At 41.7% G+C, this 26,232-nt stretch overlaps 1 protein-coding gene across 10 annotated transcripts in view; it reads right to left on the bottom strand.

Annotated features, from left to right (window-relative positions):
* PHTF2 (putative homeodomain transcription factor 2) overlaps positions 1–26,232 on the bottom strand; it is a 187,678-nt gene that overhangs the window by 50,571 nt on the left and 110,875 nt on the right. For 9 of the 10 annotated variants that reach the window (XR_012156838.1, XM_073328591.1, XM_073328595.1 and 6 more), the window contains 2 exons: positions 12,776–12,977; positions 6,799–6,957 (listed from right to left, as the gene is read on the bottom strand). Coding sequence is in view for 9 of the 10 variants with exons in the window: in XM_073328591.1 (XP_073184692.1) it covers positions 6,799–6,957; positions 12,776–12,977 (361 nt within the window). In the remaining variant the exon portion in view is untranslated. The remainder of the gene's footprint in view (positions 1–6,798; positions 6,958–12,775; positions 12,978–26,232) is intronic. The other variant, XM_073328594.1, reaches the window with a different exon arrangement.

Genomic DNA, 26,232 nt, shown 5'->3' with positions numbered 1-26,232 from the left:
GCTGATAGCTATATATATTGTGGCTATGAAAACTGAAGTTCAGTGTTCCATTTTAATTGCATTAAAAAAGCAGATATTTATTTATTTTTAAATCAGCAAATTTTGGATTTTTATCACGGAAAACTAGAATCCCTGCTTCTGAGTGAGTAGGTTGGGACAGGGAAGAAGCAGTACGGAAAGTTGAATACACAGTGAAAGAAGGTCAGAGAGCTGGCATTATTTCAGCCACACTGGGGTAATGAGAATAAGCTTGGTCCAATCCAGCTTGAGTTTAAGGATGAGCTGAGGGATGATTGGCACTGAGGGAAAGACGTACAAGAGAGCTGACCACCAGCTTGGACTGACGCCCCCCTTGAAAACAGAACAGACAACATTTCCTGTTGTCCCTTGGAATGCCTTGGCAAACATGCTCTAGATGAATCCACCATTACAAGGACCCCAGAACCACCAGAGGAACACAAACCAGTCTGTCTAGAGGATGAAAAGTAGAATGGTAGATCATCCTGAGCTACATCTGAAAGGAGTGAAGGCACAGCCTTGGAAACCGGACCACCTGCATGTAAGAGGATATGTAGTCCAAGAGCCTCAGTCATGTCCAAACTGTCATGGAAGGCTGAGACAGAAAACTAAGGCAAAGAGGGTGAATTATCTGAAAATGGTCTGTTGGCAGAAATGCTTTTGACATCAAAGAATCTAATATAGCCTTAATAAACTTGATCTTTTGAGTGGGAGTCAAAGTTGACTTTCCAGTGTTTAGGATGAGACTCAGATGGTCAAGCAAGCATAAAGTGGCACTGATGTGAGCAAGAACTTCATCTCTGGATTGGCCCCTCAGTCAAGTGTCATCCAGATATGGGAAGATGTAAATTTCCTTCTTCTTAATATTTGTTGTAACAATGACTATGCATCTGGTAAAAAACAGGGGGACAAAAGCGTTGAACGGAAACACTGTGTACTGAAAGAGGCATTCCATCAAGGTGAACTGAAGGAGCTTTCTAAACCACTGCATGAAAGTAGGCGTCCTGAAGGTTTAGAGCAGCAAGCCAGTTGTTCTGAGACACTGAGGGAGAATAGTCTATAGAGTGACCATTTGGAACCTCATCTACCCAATATATTTGTTGAGGCTGCAAAGGTAGAGGATGGCTCTTACTCCTTCCTTGGATTTCGGTATTAGGAAGTACCAGGAATAGAAGCTGTGATCCTAGTGTTCTGATGGAACCTCCTCCTTCACTCCCAAAGCCAGCAGAGCGCAGACCTGCTTGAGGAGCAGTGTCTCATGAGTGGGGTCCTTGAAGAGAGGCAGGGAGGGAGGTTGTGGAGAGGAATTAGATGGCATAACCCAGTCTGATGGTGCTTAGCACCTAGCTGTCAGTGATAATCGAGCCCCAAGCATTGTGAAAGCAGGCCAGCCTGTCCCCAAAAGCAGCGAGATGAGGAGAGAGGAGCAACGATTGGAACAGTGGTCTGGACAAAGAAGTCTGCTGCTGCTGTTGAATGCCGTAGTGATGCTTCCCCACCACTGGTGTATACACCCCTAAAGACTGCAGCGTAGCCCTCTACCAGCTCATCAGCTTTGTCTAAAAACAGCATTTGGCTGCCAAAGGGCAAATTCTTAATGGCTTGCAGGACATTGCAGAATTCAGGCATTGCTCCAGTCAGGAAGTCCTCCTCATCGTGACCAGGGAGGCCACCACCCTGGCATAGGTGTCTGCAACATTCAGCACAGATTGCAAGGACGTCTTAGTCACCAAGCAGCCTTCAGTGACAAATACCCAAAATTCCTCTCACGAGGCTTTGGGCAGCTAGTCTGCGAATTTTGATATAGCGGTCCAGTCAACAAAACTGTACATGGACAGCAAGGCTTGCTGGTTAGCAATTCGCATCTGTAATGAAGAGGAGGTGTCCTGCCCAGGAGGTCCACTCATTTAGAGTCCCTATCCTTGGGCATGGACCTAAACCTGCCCTGCCGAGGTCTATCATTCACCACAGTTGGAACTAGGAAATTTGGGGCCAAATGGGAGTAAAACCCCTCAAATCCTGGCACGGGAATGAAATAGCTCTTTTCCATCACTTAGCTGCAGGCAACACTGAAGCCAATGTGATCCAGAGGGCCTTAGCCGGTTAAGAAGCGCATAATTGATACGGAGAGCGTCTGTCCCAGGTCAGGTGGCTGCAAGACATCTACTAATTTATGGGTGTTCTCTTGGAAGAGCTCCACTTGGATACTGAGGGAAGCAGTTACACTGCAAAAGGTCTTAGTACACTTAAAATCCTTCAGTACGGAAGAGCAGCACAGAATTATCCAGAGATGAAGGAGAGGCCCTTCACTGAGCCAAAGCAGGATCCTGTTCCAGGGCTGACGACTCTGGAAGCTTCACAAGGAGGACTGCCAGTGCCTGGGCCTGAGGCGGATCGATGGTCACCACTGCAGACCTGGCCAGTGATCTCGCCTTCAAGCGAGATGAAGAGCAGGATCTCTGCAACCGAGGAGCATCTCAGCGATTCCATGGAAGTCCATTGATGGCCAGTAGACATGGGGCCAAGGGCCTCAATCCCAATCACAAGATGAGCGTCAATCCTGCTACCCATTTCTTCAGAGAAGCGCCTTCCCTGGAACATGAAGCAGCAGCACTCTCAGAATCAGAGGGTGATCTTCAACCAGATGCCTGCTTCAGTACGGAGGCCCTCAACATGGCCTATTCAAGCATGTGCTGTTTCAGGCAAAGGTCCCGAGCCACTTGAGTCCATTTTTTGAACAATCTGCAGATCGCACAATGCTCTTTAACATGGGCCTTGCCAAGATAGAGTGGTGGGAATCATTGTTGGAGATCACTGTCCCACATGAAGGACAATGTTTAAACCCAGTGAGGGAATCACCAAGGAAAACAAACTAATATGACGAATATTAATCTAACAGTAGGGCCACGTTTACACTATAAACTTACACTGGTATAACTACGTTGCTCAGAGCTGTGAAAAATCCACATCTCTGAGCGATGCAGTTATACCAACCTAACCTCTGGTGTAGACAGCACCGTCAACAGGAGGCCTTCTCCCGTTGACATAGCTACCACCTCTTGCGGAGGTGGATTGACTACGCTGACAGGAAACACTCTCCCAATGGCATAGTAGTGTCTTCACTGAAGCAGCACAGCAGCACCAACACAGTTGCACTTATACAGCATTTTAAGTGTAGACCTGTCCTCAGGGTACTACTAAGTATCAAAAACAAGGGAAAAACTAAACTAGTTGATAGGTTGTGAGGTTAAGACCACACTGAGCTCTGACTGCAGCCACAGGTGGTAAGAAGGAACTGAGAGGTGTCCAGGCAGTGCTGCCTCATGTAGCATGGGGAGGGGCAATGGCCATGAGGCATGAGCATCACCCCTCTACAGGTGCAGCTAGGCAAACTTCTCCAGATCCAGTTAGTGGAATACATGGCTGCATCTACTTGAAGAACCACTGTTCCTATAAATCCAGCCTGTGGTGGTAAAGGACATTTGAAAGAATCAGCTGGAATTATAGCTGTCAACTAATCACAGTTACCTCAAGTGATTAACTCAAAACAAATTAACTTGATTAACAAAAATTACCGGAATTAATCGCAGTTTGAATAGCACTGTTCAACACTAGAATACAAAGTGTACAGTGCTCACTTTAAATCATTTTTATTACAAATATTTGTACTGTAAAAATGATAAAAAAATAGTATTTTTGAATTCACCTAGACAAGTACTGTAGTGCAAGCTCTTTATCGTGAAAGTGCAATTTACGAATGTAGACTTTTTTTAATCTAACTGCACTCAAAAACAAAACAACGTAAAACTTTAGAGCCTACAAGTCCACTCAGTCCTACTTTTTGTTCTGTCAATCGCTAAGACAAACAAGTTTGTTTACATTTACAGGAGATAATGCTACCTGCTTCTTATTTACAATGTTACCTGAAAGTGAAAACAGGAGCTCCCACAGCACTTCTGTAGCTGGCATTGCAAGTTATTTACAGGCCAGATATGCTAAACATTAGTATGTCCCTTCGGACACCATTCTAGAGGACGTGCTTCCATGCTGATGGTGCTCCTTAAAAAAATGTGTTTATTAAATTTGTAACTGAATTCCTTGGTGGAGAATTCCATGGTTTTACCCCCATTCTGCCATATACTTCGTGTTATGGCAATCTCGGATGATGACCCAGCATATGTTGTTCGATTTAAGAACACTTTAATTGCAGATTTGACAAAATGCAAAGAAGGTACCAATATAAGATTTCTAGAGATAGCTACAGCACTCAGCCCAACATTTAAGAATCTGAAGTGCTTCCCAAAATCTGAGAGGGACAAGGTGTGAAACATGGTGTCAGAAATTTTAAAAGAGCAACACTACAATTTGATACTACAGAACCCAAGCCACCGAAAAAGAAAATCAACTTTCTGTTGGTGGCATCTGACTCAGATGAGGAATATGAACATGTGTCAGTCCATACTGCTTTGGACAATTGAGCAGAACCCATCATCAGCATGGAAGCATGTCCTCTGGAACAGTGATCGAAGCATGAAGGGGCATACATGTTTAACATATCTGGCATGTAAATAACTTGCAATGCCAGCTACAACAGTGCCATGCAAACACCTGATCTCCCTTTCAGGTGACATTGTAGATAAGAAGCAGACAGCATTACCTCCTGTAAATGTAAACAAACTTGTTTGTCATAGCAATTGGCTGAACAAGAAGTAGGACTTAGTGGACGTCCAGGCTCTAAAGTTTTACATTGTTTTATTTTTGAGTGCAGTTATGTAAAAAAAATAAAAAAAATAAAAATCTATATTTGTAAGTTACACTTTCATGATAAAGAGCTTGCACTACAGTACTCGTGTGAGGTGACTTGAAAAATACCATCTCTTCTGTTTATTTTTTACAGTGCAAATATGTGTAATAAAAATAAAGTGAGAACTGTACACTTTGTATTGTGTTGTAATTGAAATCAATATATTTGAAAAATGTAGAAAACATCCAAAAATATTTAAATAAATGGTATTCTATTATTGTTTGACAGTGTTATTAAAACTGCGATTAATCACAATTAATTTTTTTAACTGTTTGACAGTCCTAGCTAGAATACTAAGTATTCACTAGTTTGCTTTAAAGCCTGCACGCCTTTAACAAAAGGATACAAGTTGTCACCTGAGAATTCTATTTCCATTTGGTTCCCCACATCTGAATTTCATTTCTATGAAGGACTCCACCAATAAGGGAGTGCTGGGTTGCTGCTCTGCTCTTTGACTTCACTAGCTCTTTAAATCAAAATATTGGAACTTCTTTTGTTGCCATGCAACAGTTGTGGCTTCAATAGCATACCCCATATTCTGAGTAATTGAAAAGAATGTTACACACTCATATCCAGGAGAACCTCCACATTGGTGGATCCACTCACAATAGAACTTGTAGGTAGAATCAAATTCTCTTGTCTGCTCAGAGTTCCCCTCATATGGGCTAATGGACTTATTGGAGATGATGGTAAAAGAAGGTAGGGTGCAGTCTGAACTATTTTCAGAGTAACAGCCGTGTTAGTCTGTCTTTGCAAAAAGAAAAGGAGACTAACCAATTTATTTGAGCATGAGCTTTCGTGAGCTAAAGCTCACTTCAACGGATGCATACTGTGGAAACTGCAGTAGACATTATATACACACATAGACCATGAAACAATACCCCCTCCCACCCCACTGTCCTGCTGGTAATAGCTTACCTAAAGTGATCATCAAGTTGGGCCATTTCCAGCACAAATCCAGGTTTTCTCACCCTCCGCCCCCTCCCAACTCACTCTCCTGCTGGTAATAGCCCATCCAAAGTGACCACTCTCTTCACAATGTGTATGATAATCAAGGTGGGTCATTTCCAGCACAAATCCAGGTTCTCTCACCCCCCCCACCCCCATACACACACAAACTCACTCTCCTGCTGGTAATACCTTATCTAAAGTGATCATTAAGTTGGGTGAGAAAACCTGGATTTGTGCTGGAAATGGCTCAACTTAATGATCACTTTAGATAAGCTATTACCAGCAGGAGAGTGAGTTTGTGTGTGTATGGGGGTGGGGGGGGGGTGAGAAAACCTGGATTTGTGCTGGAAATGGCCCAACTTGATGATCGCTTTAGATAAGCTATTACCAGCAGGACAGTGGGGTGGGAGGGGGTATTGTTTCATGGTCTCTGTGTGTATATAATGTCTACTGCAGTTTCCACGGCATGCATCCGATGAAGCGAGCTGTAGCTCACGAAAGCTCATGCTCAAATAAATTGGTTAGTCTCTAAGGTGCCACAAGTACTCCTTTTCAGTCTGAACTATGACATGGAGAAAGCACTAGCATCAACATAGTAATGACTAAAAGTGCAAAACAGATTAGGAAAGTCTGCTAAATCTCTGGCAAGAAAGCTTTCTTCCTCACATAAGAGGAAACTAATTTCCTAGATGAATACACCTCCAAAGGAGATGGTTGCTGCATAATGGGGCTGCTTCTGGAAGGCAAAATAGAAAGCAGCGAAGCTCTGATGTGCAACTGTCCCCACCCAAAGAAGTGAAAAACATGCTAAGTTCAAAGTGATTCTTGTGCAAACTGGACACCAAATCGCAATGATTCCCAAAGACAATTACTTCACAGGAATATTTTTAACAAGCGTCAGGAATTATTAAAATGGACAAGATAACCACTAAATTCCAATGATCCAGAATGTGTTCAGAAGAAATAAGCTCAATGGAGATGTTGACAAATCAGTTACAAAAAGGACTTCTGGGAAAAGAACATACCTCCACAGGGTAGTGTTTCTTATAATGGTGGGATTTCCTGCTTCGAAGAGCACAGTCACTAGAAGCACGTTCTACATTACGGCGTAAGGGATATCCAGATTCAGGTCCCTCCTCACTTGAAACTTCATCAGATACATTTGTTACTGTCCTGTGTGTATCCTAGACCAATTAACAATTTACTATTAGTAAATCACACTATTTTTTCATAATGGTCTTTTAATTCATTTTAAGTACTGCAATCAATTTTCTCTCATCAATTCTTTTAATTAAAAAATATTTAATAATCCCCTTTTGCTGAGTAGGGCATAGAAAACAGTTTCCCTCTTTTAGGTTGTTGACTGCATGGAAAGGTGGTACCGGAAGTGATATACAATAGAAGATTATAACATACTAAAGTGGGTGATTAATCATTGCACAGCAGTCTTGTGTCAGGCCAATTCATACTATACGACAGAATGGATTCAAGATATTTATGTTCCAAGTGATGTTTTAGGTGCAGTCACAGCAACCCCAAATGGTATATCACTGTGACCTCAAAAGAAAAAAAAAAGTGACATTCTATTCTTGGTTTTGTCATCTCAAACATAGTAATTTATATTACCAGCTTTTTCCAATCTTAAAATGTAATTTATTTCTACCACCTCTCCCACCAAACCCAAAGAAGTGTAAGTCCATAATCAACTATAGAATGCTTGGACTGTGAGCATATATCATTCCCTGGTTTCATGCTAATGTAGAAGCTGCCCCCACAAAAGGAAAATGGTAGGAGCGACCACCAAGAAAATTTCAGTTTTCATTCTAAAGGGTTTTTTTTTTTTTTTTTTTTTTTAAGGAAAATATACTAGTTTCATAGAGGACAACAATGAAAGTCTCTTTGGCTTCTGCCCTCCAATTTCTAAATTTCCAAGGGTGATTTTTACTTCAGTGCGCTGCCAGGGAAAGAAGCATTCAACAGCTGATTGTTTTGTCATAAAGACCATTATCACAAAAATATCCATTACTGTATTTCATTCCACCTTTTCTTTTCTGTTTTTTTTCTTCAAACAAGTGGCTCCAACAGGTATGGGACGGAAGGAAAGCATTATCCCAGAGGAGATTCTGGGTGGCTCAGCTGCTCTAAATCAACCAGAATAGTGTATTGATTTTTTATGCTTCTGATGGACAGTGGCCTCTTGCAAACTGAACTGTAAGAATCATTATACTACTCAGAAGTTATTATGTTTCATATTTTTTTCCTAAAGTGTATTAGTATGGTAATTAGCAATGACAACGGTAATTGACAACACTGGTATGAAGTCTTCAGGCTCATTTTTTCTCTAATTTTACATTACTGCTTCAATACGAAGTTCTATATTTTTACTCCTGAAAGCTCTCTCTTGTTGGAAGGGCAGATACTGGTCAATCTTATCTTAGTACCTCTAAGAGTATGTCTTCACTACCCGCCACATCGGCGGCAGCGATCGATCCAGCGGGGGTCGATTTATCGTGTCTAGTCTAGACACGATAAATCGACCCCCGAGCACTCTCCCGTCAACTCCTGAACTCCAGAGCTGCGAGAGGCGCAGGCAGAGTCGACGGGGGAGCGGCAGCAGTCGATTCACCGCAATGAAGACACCATGGTAAGTCATAGAATCATAGAATATCAAGGTTGGAAGGGACCTCAGGAGGTCATCTAGTCCAAATCCCTGCTCAAAGCAGGACCAATCCCCAACTAAATCATCCCAGCCAGGGCTTTGTCAAGCCTGACCTTAAAAACATCTAAGGAAGGAGATTCCACCACCTCCCTAGGTAACGCATTCCAGTGTTTCACCACCCTCCTAGTGAAAAAGATTTTCCTAATATCCAACCTAAACCTCCCCCACTGCAACTTGAGACCATTACTCCTTGTTCTGTCATCAGCTACCACCGAGATCCATCCTCTTTGAAACCCCCTTTCAGGTAGTTGAAAGCAGCTATCAAATCCCCCCTCATTCTTCCCTTCCGCAGACTAAATAATCCCAGTTCCCTCAGCCTCTCCTCATAAGTCATGTGTTCCAGTCCCCAATCATTTTTGTTGCCCTCCGCTGGACTCTTTCCAATTTTTCCACATCCTTCTTGTAGTGTGGGACCCAAAACCGGACACAGTACTCCAGATGAGGCCTCACCAATGTCGAATAGAGGGGAACGATCACGTCCCTCGATCTGCTGGCAATGCCCCTACCTATACATCCCAAAATGCCATTGGCCTTCTTGGCAACAACGGCACACTGTTAACTCATATCCAGCTTCTCGTCCACTGTAACCCCTAGGTCCTTTTCTGCAGAACTGCTGCCGAGCCATTCGGTCCCTAGTCTGTAGCAGTGCATGGGGTTCTTCCGCCCTAAGTGCAGGACTCTGCACTTGTCCTTGTTAATCCTCATCAGATTTCTTTTGGCCCAATCCTCTAATTTGTCTAGGGCCCTCTGTATTCTATCTCTACCCTCCAGCGTATCTACCTCTCCTCCCAGTTTAGTGTCATCTGCAAACTTGCTGAGGATGCAATCCACACCATCCTCCAGATCATTTATGAAGATATTGAACAAAACCGGCCCCAGGACCAACCCTTGGGGCACTCCACTTGATACCGGCTGCCAACTAGAAATGGAGCCATTGATCACTACCCGTTGAGCCCGACAATCTAGCCAAGTTTCTATCCACCTTATAGTCCATTCATCCAGCCCATACTTCTTTAACTTGCTGGCAAGAATACTGTGGGAGGCCATGTCAAAAGCTTTGCTGAAGTCAAGGAACAACACGTCCACCGCTTTCCCCTCATCCACAGAGCCAGTTATCTCATCATAGAAGGCAATTAGATTAGTCAGGCATGACTTGCCCTTGGTGAATCCATGCTGACTGTTCCTGATCACTTTCCTCTCCTCTAAGTGCTTCAGAATTGATTCCTTGAGGACCTGCTCCATGATTTTTCCAGGGACTGAGGAAAAATTTAAGTATGTCAACTTCAGCTACGTTATTAATGTAGCTGAAGTTGCGTAACTTAGATCAATCCCCCCCAGTGTAGACCAGGGCTAAGAAGCGTTGGCGGGTTGCTAGTAGCAGCCAGACATCAGGCAGAAGCAGGTTTCTTCCTGCTCTGCACTTCCACCTCTACAAATTCATCTACTCTCTTACAGATTAATGGTTGCATAAGTAATGCCAAGTACAACTATTGCATTTCTTTGTGTGGGGTTACATGTTTCTCACTGGGTAATTGCGGTTTCTCTGGTTGTGCATGTGCCTTTTGGACTTTGAATCAATGACATGGCAGCATTGCACAGGGTACAATTACATGGGATGAGCATGGGTGGCATGCTAAACTTATTGTTTATTTTGTCCACTGAGTTGCAACTTTGGGTGGGTGGTCCTAAAAGCAGGGTTTAGAATAATGGTGTGGCAATGACTGGGTCTCGCAATGCTACAAAAATTAGGATTTGCAGTAATGCCTTTTTTTCCTGCAAATCAGGCACCAGGCCATTGTTTGTACTGAAGGGGATTGGTTCAGGTTCTTTCTCCATCACCTGCAATGCACAGAAGGCTTTGACTAGGCCTGAGAATTAAACAGCTTTACTAAATGCATTGGATTTATAGTCTGATTAGGTCTTCAACAGTTGAGCTGTTTAGCATTTGATTACTGAAAATTGGACAGGTCTGACACAGCATGAGGTGAGTGTTGCTTGTCACCTTAATATACTGCCAATACTGGTTGTCTTTTTAGATACTGTGTTTGTTGTTCCAAATTACAATAATGTTGCAGGCATTTGGACAAAAGGTTAATGCTTCTGTGCATCCTCATTGAACTCTGCCATTCTCAAAGTTTCTTTTAACAAAGTTATTTAAAGGAATAAAAGGCAACTTAATTTAAAATTAGTTATTAAACAGATAACTCATCCATTAAAATTATAATAAATGGCTATCATCTGCTCTTAAAATTGTTTGTTCATAACTCTGCTTTCTGAAGTTTTTTCTTGTTAGCTGCAGGAGTTCTGCTTTGAAGCAAAGCATCAAGACTCCTTAGGCAACACAAGCTTTTAAAATAGTCAGACTTCAAAATGCTGAATTAGCAAGATTTAGCAATAATCAATTATATTTTCTGATTTCTTTTCCTTTTTGCTGATGTTAACAGGTATAAAGGGAAATGTCACATAAGAAGTTTAATTTCTTTGGAAATATAGTTTACCTCAACTTTTTTCATAGTTTACTCTAAATATAGAGAGGTCTTTGTTTTTCCAAATAAATAGACTATACACATATATAATTATCCAGAAAACTGTTTACGCATGTATAAAAAGTGTTATGAGAGCCTGGAACTTCAAAAACTTGCTCACCATTTAAGTGAGATAAAGCACACTGAGGAAACTCATTTTTTACAGAAACATTTTCACAAGTCTTATTTTGTCTTCAACATACTGTAAATGATGATGCCAGAACAGATAGTGATAAATCAGTGAAAGCATCCTAAAATTTCTCAGTAAATACAAATTAAGTGTGCCAATCAGTAGAATGCTCAGCAAGGGACATGATCAAGGATAAGCATGAAACAAACTACCATATACAAATATTCTAAATCTCACCTGCCCAAGTGTATCAAAACCTGAACTAGGTGTACAGAAAGAGTGTATACGTTACACTAGCTATGGGAGATCCCAAAATGGGTCCCTCCATTAAAAATGCATCTCATTGAATGAAGCCATTGTCTCACTGAAACTTTCCTTAGGCAAAAATTCCTGTTTTACCACCACCATCACCTTCTAGGAGGTAGAATAATAGGCTGCTCCTCATTTGCTTCCCTTCGCTTTCCTTAAATGCTGCACTTCCAAATCTTCATGTCGCAATAATGGTAGAGTTGTTTTGGAGGAGAATGAAGTAAGGTAAAATAGGAGAACTCAGAGCTATCAGATCTAACCAGTGAAGCTCCATGTTTAGCAACACATCCTTCCTCCTCTACTTTCTGAAGACTATCCTTCTTCTCATCAACCCCCTCTGAGCTCTGCATTCCAGAGAGCTTTTTCACTTCCATGGGGAAGGGAAGGAAAGAAAACACTTGCAGATCCCTGCACTTATCCACAGGAGAAGGGGAAGGAGAAACTATGAACATGGAGGATTGGCAGGGAAACCCTTTGAAGGTGTGGGGGGTTGTTTGAATTTTGGAAGTCATCATTACTGTGAAGTTTGTCCAACTGTAGCAGAGAAGCAGACCCATCCCAGAGAAAAATCTAACAGCAGCAGGTGAGGTAGAAGCAAAGCCTTCTCATGAAGGCTAAAACAAATAAGAAATACAAGGATACATGGTAAGTCAAGTTAAAGAAAATCAGAGAACCTAAAGGTCAGTAAAATGAGGTTCCTGTGGTAGGAGTCGAGCCGTAGATATGGACTTTCCGAATCCTGGGTGACCAGTGCCGCTGGGGTTCTCCTATTGTGTCTATGGCAAAATATTTATGAAGTAGTATTCACATAAATTACCACCATTTAGATATAATATTTCTGAAAAGCAGTATTTTTGCCTTTGGGATGGCCTAGGTTGTACAACATGGTATGTAATTTCCCAACACATTATGCCAGGGAAGGATGACTGCAGACAGCACTACGAAAAGGTTTCAAGTCATTTATGCAAAATTCAGTTGCTTGCAGTGCATTCTGTCTACCTGCAGATATTTTTCTTTTATTTCTTATTAAAATATTGCCCTGAGATTTTGGTGGAGATTTCTTCTTGAAGGAAGAAAATATTGATGGGACAGTGAAGAGAAAACACAAGGAAAAATTTAAGAGCAAGAAACCCAGAACTAGATATTGCACTTAGGCCCTTAGTAGCCTAACATAAGTCCTTTTTTTTTTTTTTTTTTTTTTAACTTTAAAAAACACAGGGTCAAGATATAAATGGGAACCTATCCAAACTGCTGTGGGAATACAGTGCGCATGTAATTGGACACACTACTTTTAGTTATGAAAAATGAACCATGCTTACTTTGTGAGGACTATGATTGTTGTATGTGTTTCTCACAGTTCCTGTGCTCCAAACTCCCTCTTCTGGCCTAATCACTTTACAGTGAGGCTCATGGGTCTGTACTCCATCTTCACTGCTTTTACCTGTCTTTTTCCCATCAAGGGAGACATAGCCATTATCAGTCTCTGTTGATTTATCTATTGAATTCTTTGCTTTCTTTGATCTAGATTTAAAACAAAACAAAAACAAACATGCACATAAAATTACTATATGGCTATTATTGTCTATGTCCTTCTCCCCGAACTATTTGACTTAATTGTTGAGATGGATGAAAACTAGTAATCTAAATCAAGCATCTGATACAGTAGTATCTGTGCTACTTTTCACCATTTAAAGCTTATCTGTTACAACTGTAGGAATACAGAATATCAAATGAAACAACCAGCACATGAAAGAATATTATATAGAATACTACTGAAAGAAGAGACAGAGACCAAGAAAACCTGTATGTTACCATATAAGGCTTTATAACAGCAATTTGACAAAGCCAACTGCAAATTCTGAAGGGAATAGATTTCCTCGTTCACATTTTTGTATCAAACACAAACGTAAAGGTATGATCAAATAACTGTTTATTCTCAGGAATTTTTAACTGATAATTATTGAAACTTAAATTTCATATTCCTGGCACACCCATGCATGAAGCGTGAATTAATCATATACTGAATTAAAATGAAAACTGCTATCCAAAAGTTTAACCTTTTTAACCTGTCCTGTGTCCGTCTCTTCCCATCCTACACACCAACATCTTTGAGTAAGCAGCAGACATAGTAACAAGCAGAAACTCTAAAGAAAGGCTTACTACAGTGGATGACTGCGCTTCCAAATTACAACTTGGTATCTACGGTGGCTTCTAATGGATGGTAGTGGTGAATGTGTACAGGAAAGAGGAGGTGGCTAATTTACCAACTGATGAGGCAGATAGCTCAGACCTGCAAGCCTTTGAGGTTGACACACTTTGGACACAGCTTATAGACACGGGTGGCACTGTTAGATCAAAATCTTTACCTAGTGAACAATGGAGATCTTGTAACAGGACAAGGTGGCACATAGCTATATGAAGCAGGTAAATGGCTGCATTTTAGATTTCTGGATTACTAGTGTATGTCCAGACCATCTCTGAACACAAGGTAGGTAAAACTAAGTTATTTGAGTTCTTTCTTCTGTATATCCTCACTAATGAGAAAAAATGGTTGTGCAACTGGACCACCACTAGATCTCCCAGTATTTGGATCATACGAAGGCTCCTCTTGAAGAACTCCCACTGTTGGCAAGTAACCTTCATCTGAACTTTAAAAGTATTGTGACAAAGTTCCTCCTCTGCCTTGGTGGGTCCTGCGCTTATTGGCGGATTTGCTCGCCTCAGAGGTTCACGGCAGCCCTCAGTTTGGCCACTTTCATGGCTCAAATCTGCCATTCACTCAGTTAACCTCATCACTGGCCAGCATGGGGAAAAGGAAGAACAATAATCCCTGCAGTCTCTACTGATCCATCTCGTGGATCGGGGAACAGGCCGGAGACCTTCCTCTCTGGTGGAACCCACAGTCCAGGTCAACTCCTCCGGTATCAAGTAGGGAGTTGGGAGAATGGAGGGATGGGGGGAACCTGGACCCGCCCTCTACGCCGGGTTCCAGCCCAGGGCCTTGTGGATTGCAGTTGTGACAGCTACAACTCCCTGGACCACTTCCCCATGGCATCCTCCCAACACCTTCTTTATTCTCACCACAGGACCTTCCTCCTGATGTCTGATAATGCTTGTACTTCTCAGTCTTCCAGTAGTATGCCTTCTCAATCTCACCTTCTTGTGCCTCTTGCTCTCAGCTCCTTGCATGCACACCACAAACTGAAGTGAGCTCCTTTTTAAACCCAGGTGCTCTGATTCGCCTGCCTGTCTTAATTGATTCTGGCAGCTTCTTGATTGGCTGCACGTGTTCTAATCAGCCTGTCTGCCTTGTTTCCAGAAAGTCCCTGATTGTTCTGGAACCTTCCTAGTTACCTTACCCAGGAAAAAGGGACCTACCTAACCTGGGGCTAATATATCTGCCTTCTATCACTCTCCTGTAGCCATCTGGCCCGACCCTGTCAGTATGAAATAAATTTGAGGGGCCACATGAGGAAGCAGCACACCCCTTGATCTGGAAAATGTGAAGTTAGAATGGAGACACAAGGAAACTGAGCTCTCCCACCTACAAGCCAAAGTTATGACAACTAAAAACACTTTTTAAAAATAATCCTCATAGGTTCAAATGGGGACTCAAACACATTAAAAACTAAGCACTCTAAATAATAGATTATGTTTTGGCTGTTGTAAAGAAAAGAATGCATGTTGTTTCAGGAAGGGTTTGGGATGCTTTATCCTGCTACCCAAGGCAGACTCATGTATTGTAGAACTTGCTGAAGAGGGCACTTATAGGGAATTCACCTTAAGGCTTATCAAGAGGCATTGAAGGATGCAGGAATAAATGTCATTGCCCTTCTCTTTCCCAGAAGAGATAAGATTTCAGTGCCTAGAGCAAGAAGTCATCCAGGTAGAGGTATACATGACACCCCTCCTGGGGCAAACTGGCTATGAGGATGAAGAGGCTCTCGATAAAGATGGAGTAAGGATGAATGAAAAGAAAGAGCACAGAATTTGAAATGAATATCCAGGGCAAAATACAGGTAACAGTATTGGGCTGAAAAAATGGAGATATGAAAGTCCATCTTTCAGGATGACCAAATGATGAAAATCATTCTGCAACAACACAGAATGAGATACGAGAATTTCTATGAAAAGCTTCTTCTGAAAGATTTGATGGTTGAGAAAATGAAGATCTAGGATCAGACTGAAGCCTTCAGCCCCTTATAAACTAACACGTATTGATAGTAGAATCTCCAGCCCCTCTGTGCATTGGGGGGCAGGGAGGAGGGAGGAAGAGGGAAAGACAGAGAAGGTCTAAACAAGTGGCCTGCTGATGAAAGAAATCTTTGATTTTTGCTCCCAAATAGGGCAACGTCACTGGAATTACAGTTCAGGCCATAGCCAAAAGCCCCAGAAATCCCAGGTCTCTGTAAATCCGATTTTGACCACCCTGTAACAAAACTGCTCAACAAGAGTCTGCAAAGAAATGAGGATGGCCCCCAATAGGAAAAAGCTGATTAAAGGGGATTGGGTTAGCTAATCTTTCAGTGATACTGCTTTGGAGGCTGGGAGGGATAGGCAAAGCTTAAAAAAAAAAAAAAGAGCTGTCAGTGGAGGAACTACACCTGGAACAGGAATGGCAGAAGCAACATTAAGTTGTTCTGTTCAAAGTTTTCTCCCTCAAAGAGTTTTAACCCTTTGGGGGTATGTAGACATGATTAGTCCTAGCTTCTACCTAGAAGTATGGCAGTTCCTCAGCCAAATACACCAGCAACACACTGTAGATAGACCCAGGGATGTAACAGCTATTCTACTGCCATTAAAGGATTCCTGAAAAAGACAGAGCACCTTGAGTAGAACTGGACAATGTGCCCAAGGCCTTCATGACTTTACTTAAGGGAGGAAGAGAGAACATGGTCAGTGGGAAGTCAGGGAAACTTGCCAGTGCTGTCTGGAGAGGAGCCATCTAAATTGAATCTTACCATCCAGTTGCCCTAAAAGTTTATTGGGACCAATGCAATAGAGTGAACTGGAGAGGACAGTAGGTCTCAAGACCACCAAGAACACTACATCCCTCGTTATTTTCCTGAATAGCTTCTGACAGAAACCCAGGAAGGAGACAGCTGTGGCAAGAGATAGAGCTGTGACAGAGGAATTTATTTTCATACTTCTGCTCTTCTTGATAATTTTTCATATCTACAGTTCCTTAAGGCTCTTTCCTCTTATTCGAGCTGCAGAAGTGCCCCTAGTATAGTAGAGGCTGAGCAGAATAGCCACTTATGAACTAGATGAATTAGAGTAGCAAGCTACAATTTTATCAAAGGGATCTATGGGAGTCTAACTGGGTTGGAGAAACAGAAAAGTTTGGTTCACTTGTGTCTGTTTTGGGCTCTGCTTACAATTATAAGGCCTCAGTTTGGGAGTTCAGGCAGACCCTGCTAAGCAAGATTTTTTCAAGAAAGGCATTCCCCAAAAGCATTTTCCTTCACAGGGCATTTTGCCTCAAGAGGTATTCCCCAGAAGTTCCCCCCAACATTAGAAGAGGAATCATGCTGTAATATTTTTGAAGGTCTATTGTATTTTGCATGATTTTTTTTTTCCCCACAAACTGCTTCAGCACAGAATGGATGTAGTCTTGGGATTGCCTACTTTAGCCCTCACTACTCCAACAGATGTACAATCTAAAAAGACACAGGCAGATGAAGAGTGAGAGGAAATATGCACAAAAAGTGATGGGGTGATGAGACTTTTTCCTGTTTTGTTTTAAGGAGAAGGATGTATTTTGTTTCAGTAAAAAAATATTAAAAATTACCCCAAATCACAATTAAGCCCTTTTGACCATAATTCTCCTTCACCAATTCCCAGTTTCAATTCCACTGTTTTTATGTCCCTCTCTCCACATTTGATGAACAATTTATTCATGAGATAAATTAAACATATATGCAAGTTGACTTAGCTAGTTGTTTTGTTGTGTTGTCTATGATGTTGACCTACAGGATGGATTTAAAATAAGGACAGTCGATTGGCAGAACAGCTCATGGAAGGGCATTCTATGTATAGTGTGACGTGAAGAGGGCAGAAAGATGGTTGTGGAGAACTGGGTGCAAAACAGGACAAAGTTGGAATCATATGTGAGACTGGGGGTGTGACAAAGTAGGGTCTTTATTCAAGTTGCCCTTCTTCTGTTTCCCTCACTTAAATTTTTTTCCATAAGAAAATAAAGAACTGGATGAGTAAGTGGTTTAATATAAGTGCCACTCCATGCCTCCAGTATGCAAAAAGCAGACAAATGAGGAAGAACTGAGAACTAAAATTATGCAACTGAATGACAGAACTTGCCTCCTACTTACTGCCTGACAAACAGAACCATAAAGCTGATAGTCAGGTTTACTACTGGGTAATATGGGAGCACAGAAATGTGAAAATCATTGTTTCTGACATAGAATATATGAATACTTCTAAAGGATAAGCTTCTTACTAAAAGCTTAAAGAGAAGAAAAGATGGCAAAATTTTCTACCCTTGCAGTGAACACCTTAAAAAAAACCCCTCTGAAGACTCACTTGTAGGCCTTCTGCTTTTTTCTTATGACCAATGCTTTAGCCTGTATACATATTGTGACAGGGTCGGGCCAGACCTTGAGTGATAGAAGGCAGACAGATTAGCCCCAGGTTAAGTAGGTCCCTTTTCACTGGGTAAGGTAACAGGGAAGGTTCCAGAACAATCAGGAACCTTCTGGAAACAATTAAGGCAGACAGGCTGATTAGAATACCTGCAGCCAATCAAGAAACCGCTAAAATCAATTAAGGCAGGCTAATCAGGGAACCTGGGTTTAAAAGGAGCTCACTTCAGCTTGTGGTGCGTGCACGGAGCTGGGAGCAAGAGGCGAAAGAAGCTGTGAGTGAGAAGTACAAGCATTATCAGACATCAGGAGGAAGGTCCTGTGGTGAGAATAAAGAAGGTGTTGGGAGGAGGCCATGGGGAAGTAGCTCCGCGAGTTGTAGCTGTCACGCAGCTGTTACAGGAGCCACTGTAGACTGCTGGCCCTGGGCTGGAACCCGGAGTAGAGGGTGGGCCCGGGTTCCCCCCAACCCCCTAACTCCCTACTTGATACTGGAGGAGTTGATCTGGACTGTGGGTTCCACCAGAGGGGAAGGTCTCTGGCCTGTTCCCCGATCCACTAGTGGATCAGCAGACTGTGGAGATTGTTCTTCCTCCTCTCCCCATGTTGGCTAGTGATGAGGTTAACTGAGTGAACGGCAGATTTGAGCCGCGAAAGTGGCCAAACTGAAGGCTGCCGTGAACCTCTATGGTGAGCAAATCTGCCAATAAGCACAGGACCCACCAAAGCAGAGGAGGAACTTTGTCACAATATTTATTTTAAAAACTTTCTAAATACAGATTAATCTGATAAAGTCCACTTGAACACACTATTGAGGGTTTAGGAAAAAAAAACATGTCAAACTACCCAAAATAGGTACATTAAAATTTTGCTTTGGTGCAGTTCTACAGTGTTGAAATTATTTAGTTAATAGATGAATAGGCTAGAGAGATAGAAAAGGAGGTGCATATGAAACCTATAATTTATGTTTATGGAAAATGGATTACTAAGACTATGAAAGAAAGCAAATCAACCCTTGGGTGCTAGCTGGCCATGTTTGCAAGAGAATGTGCTTCAGGAAGTCCCAACTTCCAGCAATGAAGATGCTAAATAAGATAAAAGGAGCAATAGTGACAAAATAGTCGCAATAAGAGGGAGGCAGAAGAAGCTCATTTTAATGCACTAAAACAATATTTTTGGTATATTTTCTTCTTCATAGCTACTGTGATTGAAAAGAAATGCAAATCTCATGAGACACACAGTAAGTAGAAATTCAGAATAATACAAGACAATTAAGTGCTCAATTCTGATCAAGTCTACCACAAACAATTTGCTACAATTAAACATTAAATGATAATCAGGTAATTCAATTCCTTAGAGCTTTTTTCTGTGTACAGTATATTAATAAAGAAACAAAGCTCATTAAATGTCTTCTGGCAGACAGAGCATCAAAAGTATTTAATTTAATAAGTAGTAATAAATATGAAAATTCAATCCAGTTCTTTTAGATAGCGCACAGATAAAAAAAATGCAAAAGCCTAACCAGTGAGACTCTGCTATTCCACGACTTATTGAACTGATAGGAGGTACAGTTGTGATAATTCTTCCAACTTTGATTCGAAATGCATTCACAGGCCTTTGTGTAAAGTTCACAAAGGTTCTGGTTCAACTAAAACCTGGTTTTCCCCATGATCAACTTTCACTGCAAAGATCAGGTTAGACAGGTTTGAACATCTCTGCACACATTTACAGGAACTGGAATTGGGATTAATGGTCACACTGGAAAATATTATGCTCATGTGACCTTTCCCAGAAAAAACATTGTTTGAACTTGAAAAGTACTGGGAAAGAGCAATCCCAAAGTACTCCCCAAAAACCACGTTATTTCATTTTTTTCCCCACTTCACTGTGCTTTAAAAATTTCACCTGAGGTGGAGAACATGTGTAACTCTCTATTAGAATGTTAATACATGTCTATTATAGATTACTATATGAAGTGTGAAAAATCTAAAGGAAATATATAGGGGGATAACATGAACACTTGTAGGAATATGAAGGTGTTTTGCGATTTACAGACATACCAAAAGACAGGACAGGCCAAGCAGTACTTTGACATGGTCTTCTCTCAGGATTAGCTAGAGGAAAGTGTTAAGGAAGGCTTAAATAAGGTTTCTGGAAGACAGATTTTCATTATCATAAATTGGGGGAAGGAAGGAGAGAAAAAAAGAGCAAATCTTCTTTCTGTAAATGGAGAAATATTCTGCTCCCTTTACTTTCATTTTGTGCTGCTCTTAAAGATTCTCTCATGACCCAATCCTAGAGTTGTTCAAAATTCAGAACTGGGGTGTTCCATTTTGTGTGTTCTTTGAAGCAGATACTGACTTATTTATTATGAATGTGTACAGAGCTTAGCTCAATGGGACCCTGACCTGGTTGAGATTTCTACGTAATATCAAAATATAAATAATAAATTATACCGTTCGTGCAAGGTTTCCCTCACCAAAATGATATTCAAGACGGGGTCAGAATTTCACAGATTCATTCTTGTGCTGGATGAAAATCAAGTATTGAATGTTCTACAAGCGATTAACAATATTGGACTCTGCTATTCAGAAAGGATATACTTCAAACACTTCCAAATTATTTAGGTTTGAATGTATGTATATATTTGATAAAAACTGTTTTCTCTCTATCATGTATTTCAATTTACAATATACTCCAAGAACAATACATCCACTTCTGTAAATACGATCCACTGGTTCAGTCAGCCATTATAATAAAAGTACATAATGAACTAGCAATGTGGAGACAGTACTGGGTGGGGGTTTACAACCATGAAATCTGTTGTTACTGTTTCAGAGTAACAGCCGTGTTAGTCTGTATTCGCAAAAAGAAAAGGAGGACTTGTGGCACCTTAAAGACTAACCAATTTATTAGAGCATAAGCTTTCGTGAGCTACAGCTCACTTCCTCAGATGCATATCGTGGAAACTGCAGCAGGCTTTATATATACACAGAGAATATGAAACAATACCTATTCCCACCCCACTGTCCTGCTGGTAATAGCTTATCTAAAGTGATTTCCAGCACAAATCCAGGTTTTCTCACCCTCCACCCCCACACACAAATTCACTCTCCTGCTGGTGATAGCCCATCCAAAGTGACAACTCTTTACACAATGTGCATGACAATCAAGCTGGGCTATTTCCTGCACAAATCCAGGTTCTCACATCCCCCCCACCCCCATACACACACAAACTCACTCTCCTGCTGGTAATAGCTCATCCAAACTGACCACTCTTCAAGTTAAAATCCAAGTTAAACCAGAACATCTGGGGGGGGGGGGGGTAGGAAAAAACAAGAGGAAACAGGCTACCTTGCATAATGACTTAGCCACTCCAAGTCTCTATTTAAGCCTAAATTAATAGTATCCAATTTGCAAATGAATTCCAATTCAGCAGTTTCTCGCTGGAGTCTGGATTTGAAGTTTTTTTGTTTTAAGATAGCGACCTTCATGTCTGTGATCGCGTGACCAGAGAGATTGAAGTGTTCTCCGACTGGTTTATGAATGTTATAATTCTTGACATCTGATTTGTGTCCATTTATTCTTTTACGTAGAGACTGTCCAGTTTGACCAATGTACATGGCAGAGGGGCATTGCTGGCACATGATGGCATATATCACATTGGTGGATGTGCAGGTGAACGAGCCTCTGATAGTGTGGCTGATGTTATTAGGCCCTGTGATGGTGTCCCCTGAATAGATATGTGGGCACAGTTGGCAACGGGCTTTGTTGCAAGGATAAGTTCCTGGGTTAGTGGTTCTGTTGTGTGGTATGTGGTTGTTGGTGAGTATTTGCTTCAGGTTGCGGGGCTGTCTGTAGGCAAGGACTGGCCTGTCTCCCAAGATTTGTGAGAGTGTTGGGTCATCCTTTAGGATAGGTTGTAGATCCTTAATAATGCGTTGGAGGGGTTTTAGTTGGGGGCTGAAGGTGACGGCTAGTGGCGTTCTGTTATTTTCTTTGTTAGGCCTGTCCTGTAGTAGGTAATTTCTGGGAACTCTTCTGGCTCTATCAATCTGTTTCTTTACTTCTGCAGGTGGGTATTGTAGTTGTAAGAAAGCTTGACAGAGATCTTGTAGGTGTTTGTCTCTGTCTGAGGGGTTGGAGCAAATGCGGTTGTATCGCAGAGCTTGGCTGTAGACGATGGATCGTGTGGTGTGGTCAGGGTGAAAGCTGGAGGCATGCAGGTAGGAATAGCGGTCAGTAGGTTTCCGGTATAGGGTGGTGTTTATGTGACCATTGTTTATTAGCACTGTAGTGTCCAGGAAGTGGATCTCTTGTGTGGACTGGACCAGGCTGAGGTTGGTGGTGGGATGGAAATTGTTGAAATCATGGTGGAATTCCTCAAGGGCTTCTTTTCCATGGGTCCAGATGATGAAGATGTCATCAATATAGCGCAAGTAGAGTAGGGGCTTTAGGGGACGAGAGCTGAGGAAGCGTTGTTCTAAATCAGCCATAAAAATGTTGGCATACTGTGGGGCCATGCGGGTACCCATAGCAGTGCCGCTGATCTGAAGGTATACATTGTCCCCAAATGTGAAGTAGTTATGGGTAAGGACAAAGTCACAAAGTTCAGCCACCAGGTTAGCCGTGACATTATCGGGGATAGTGTTCTTGACGGCTTGTAGTCCATCTTTGTGTGGAATGTTGGTGTAGAGGGCTTCTACATCCATAGTGGCCAGGATGGTGTTATCAGGAAGATCACCGATGGATTGTAGTTTCCTCAGGAAGTCAGTGGTGTCTCGAAGGTAGCTGGGAGTGCTGGTAGCGTAGGGCCTGAGGAGGGAGTCTACATAGCCAGACAATCCTGCTGTCAGGGTGCCAATGCCTGAGATGATGGGGCGCCCAGGATTTCCAGGTTTATGGATCTTGGGTAGTAGATAGAATATCCCAGGTCGGGGTTCCAGGGGTGTGTCTGTGCGGATTTGATCTTGTGCTTTTTCAGGAAGTTTCTTGAGCAAATGCTGTAGTTGCTTTTGGTAACTCTCAGTGGGATCAGAGGGTAATGGCTTGTAGAAACTCGTGTTGGAGAGCTGCCGAGCAGCCTCTTGTTCATATTCTATTATACTATTAATTTGATTAATTGGATACTATTAATTTATATTACTATATTATTAATTGGATACTATTAATTTAGGCTTAAATAGAGACTTGGAGTGGCTAAGTCATTATGCAAGGTAGCCTGTTTCCTCTTGTTTTTTCCTACCCCCCCCCCCCCAGATGTTCTGGTTTAACTTGGATTTTAACTTGAAGAGTGGTCAGTTTGGATGAGCTATTACCAGCAGGAGAGTGAGTTTGTGTGTGTATGGGGGTGGGGGGGATGTGAGAACCTGGATTTGTGCAGGAAATAGCCCAGCTTGATTGTCATGCACATTGTGTAAAGAGTTGTCACTTTGGATGGGCTATCACCAGCAGGAGAGTGAATTTGTGTGGGGGGGTGGAGGGTGAGAAAACCTGGATTTGTGCTGGAAATCACTTTAGATAAGCTATTACCAGCAGGACAGTGGGGTGGGAATAGGTATTGTTTCATATTCTCTGTGTATATATAAAGCCTGCTGCAGTTTCCACGATATGCATCTGAGGAAGTGAGCTGTAGCTCACGAAAGCTTATGCTCTAATAAATTGGTTAGTCTCTAAGGTGCCACAAGTCCTCCTTTTCTTTTTGTTGTTACTGTGTAAATATCAGCCTTTCTTGGAAGAATCATTGGGGCACACTTCCTCCACACATCTCTCAAAGATTCTGCATTGTGAACTTCCTGCCTGAGAATGCTGGACTTCTAGAGCCTTTAAATTCTGACCTGCGTTTTTGCCAGAGAAGAGAGACATTGCTAGAAAATCAATGAGAAGCACTCCATCCCTCCAAGAGGTGTGTATTCTGTCTCTTCAATGCTCTCAGCCCCTGGTATACATACATTGCACAACTACTAGATTGGTGGCCAGCCCCGCTTCTAGACCAAACTATATACATTTAACAATGTTTCTGATACTTTGTTCCATAAAAAGTAGAGTTGTCACCTTTGGAAATTAAGCTCTGAGGGAAGACAAGACTGTTGGGCAATATATGTTAAACTGCTTAATTTTATTTCTTTCAAAATACTAACAGAAAGAAATGAACGTTTTAAAATGAAAAAAGCATTGACAAGTCCCAGTTCCTAGGTGCCATTGTAACGCCGACAGACCCCACTTGTCGGCAGGCAGGATTGAACTTGGGATCTCTGGAGCTTAGTGCATGAGCCAAAAGACATATGGCTGTTAACTAAGGCTGTAGAGCAGACACTCACTCTCTCTCAAAGTGGTCTCCATGCCACTAGATGGGACAGAACACCACAGCCAGTAGGTGTGTGGGTTACACCATCACACACACACAACTCATTATTGTATTCAATATTTTAGGTGTTTGGGTAGAAAAAACCACATGCAAATCATTTCCTCTATAGATGAAAAAATGCAAGGGATTGACTGAACAGCTCATACACAATGAATCATGCAGGTGAATATCTGGGCAACGATGTTAACAATTCCTTTGGTATAGAAAAAAGCCACAAATCAAATTCAGTTCAATTTGTTCCATACCAAAGGCTATGCTAGCAGCAGTATTTTCTACACTGGTAGCTCTGTAGCAGCAGGAGAGCAATAAATAGCATGAAGTTTCACCACATCCAGCGTCCATGATTCTGTGTGTTGACTGAAATTAGACCTTTCTGACTAAGGAAAATGGAAGTAATCATGTACATTTAAATGTTGAACATGCCTTCAACTACAGTGCTAAGTGCTTGTCTACATGGGAACATCCAGAAAAGTGAATCCGAACTAACAAACTGTGTGAATTTGAAGTGGCTTTGTTAAGCTGCATAAAATCCCTGTGTGGATACTGTTATTGAGAATTAAAGTGGCCTTAATATGGTTTAGTTGAATTCACTAAGTGAACTAAACTAAACTGAGTACAAACCCACCTGAAACCAGGAGTATGCCCTCAGCACAGCTCAGCCCTGCCTCCGCTACTGCTACCCATACAACTGCAACTGTACTGCTGTTTACACTCATGTTAGGTTGATGAAAGCAAATGCTAATGTGTACACAAGCAAGGGAATCACACACCCCTAACTCACAGTGTAGACAAAGACAACTTGAGCCTTCCTAATGACCTAGTAATAATGCTATGCAATGTGCCATAGGAGACATTGCAAACTCAAATCTAATCTGTTTCCTGAGATGGGCTGTCAAAGAAGCTCTAGCCTTTCAGGATGGGGTGCAGCAAGTTCTTCTCATTGCTTATAACCCTGAGATTTGATTAAATGATGTAAATAAGCTCTAAAGTGAGACACAGACAGTCCTGCTTAACTAGAAAGATTGTGTATGTGATGTTGACCCTTGAGAAAGTGAGGGGAAATTCTGGGGTGCTACAGGCCTGATCCTGTGTGGTGGTAAGTGCAGTTGACTTCTATGAAAGTAAAAGATTCAGCACTTTATACAATCTGCTCCAAATGCACTGGAATGGACTGCACAAAGAACAATTCATTTAGATGTGGGCTTACTCAAAAAGATCACCAGTTTGATGTTACTTTTCAAAGCCAGTTTAGTTTACATAATGAAAAAATGTAAATAAAGTTTATATGCAATTTTATCCCATTTTAATTTTAAGTGCTTTAAAATATCTAAAGGACTGCAGCTCAATATGATGTTCCTGGTAATTAACTTTAGAACAACTGAATAATCTTTATCAGAGTTAAAGAGCACATAATCACAAATGTAGTGTAGTAATATTGACTGGACTTGCACAATAAAACATACATGTAAGAAAGTGCAGTATCTCTTTTCTCAATTTTAGACCACCTTACAGTACAGTATGTGATGTAACTCCTCACTTAAAGTCGTCCCGATTAACTTTGTTCATTGTTACGTTGCTGATGAATTAGGGAACAAAGTTGTGCAATGCTCCCTTATAACGCTGTTTAGCAGCCGCCTTCTTTGTCCACTGCTTGCAGGAAGAGCAGTCCATTGCAGCTAACTTGTGGGGGCTTGGAACCAGGGTGGACCGGCAGCCCCCTTCTCTCCTAAGTTCCCTATGCAGCAGCCGCTCAGCAGGCTATCAATTGCAGGCAGTTCAGCTGTCCCTCCCCCCTGCTGCCATGTGAGTG

Source organism: Lepidochelys kempii, chromosome 1 (assembly GCF_965140265.1).
Source record: "Lepidochelys kempii isolate rLepKem1 chromosome 1, rLepKem1.hap2, whole genome shotgun sequence".
Taxonomy (NCBI): Eukaryota; Metazoa; Chordata; order Testudines; family Cheloniidae; genus Lepidochelys; species Lepidochelys kempii.
The sequence above is the reverse complement of the archived record's forward strand: the minus strand, read 5'-3'. Positions and strand labels throughout refer to the sequence as shown.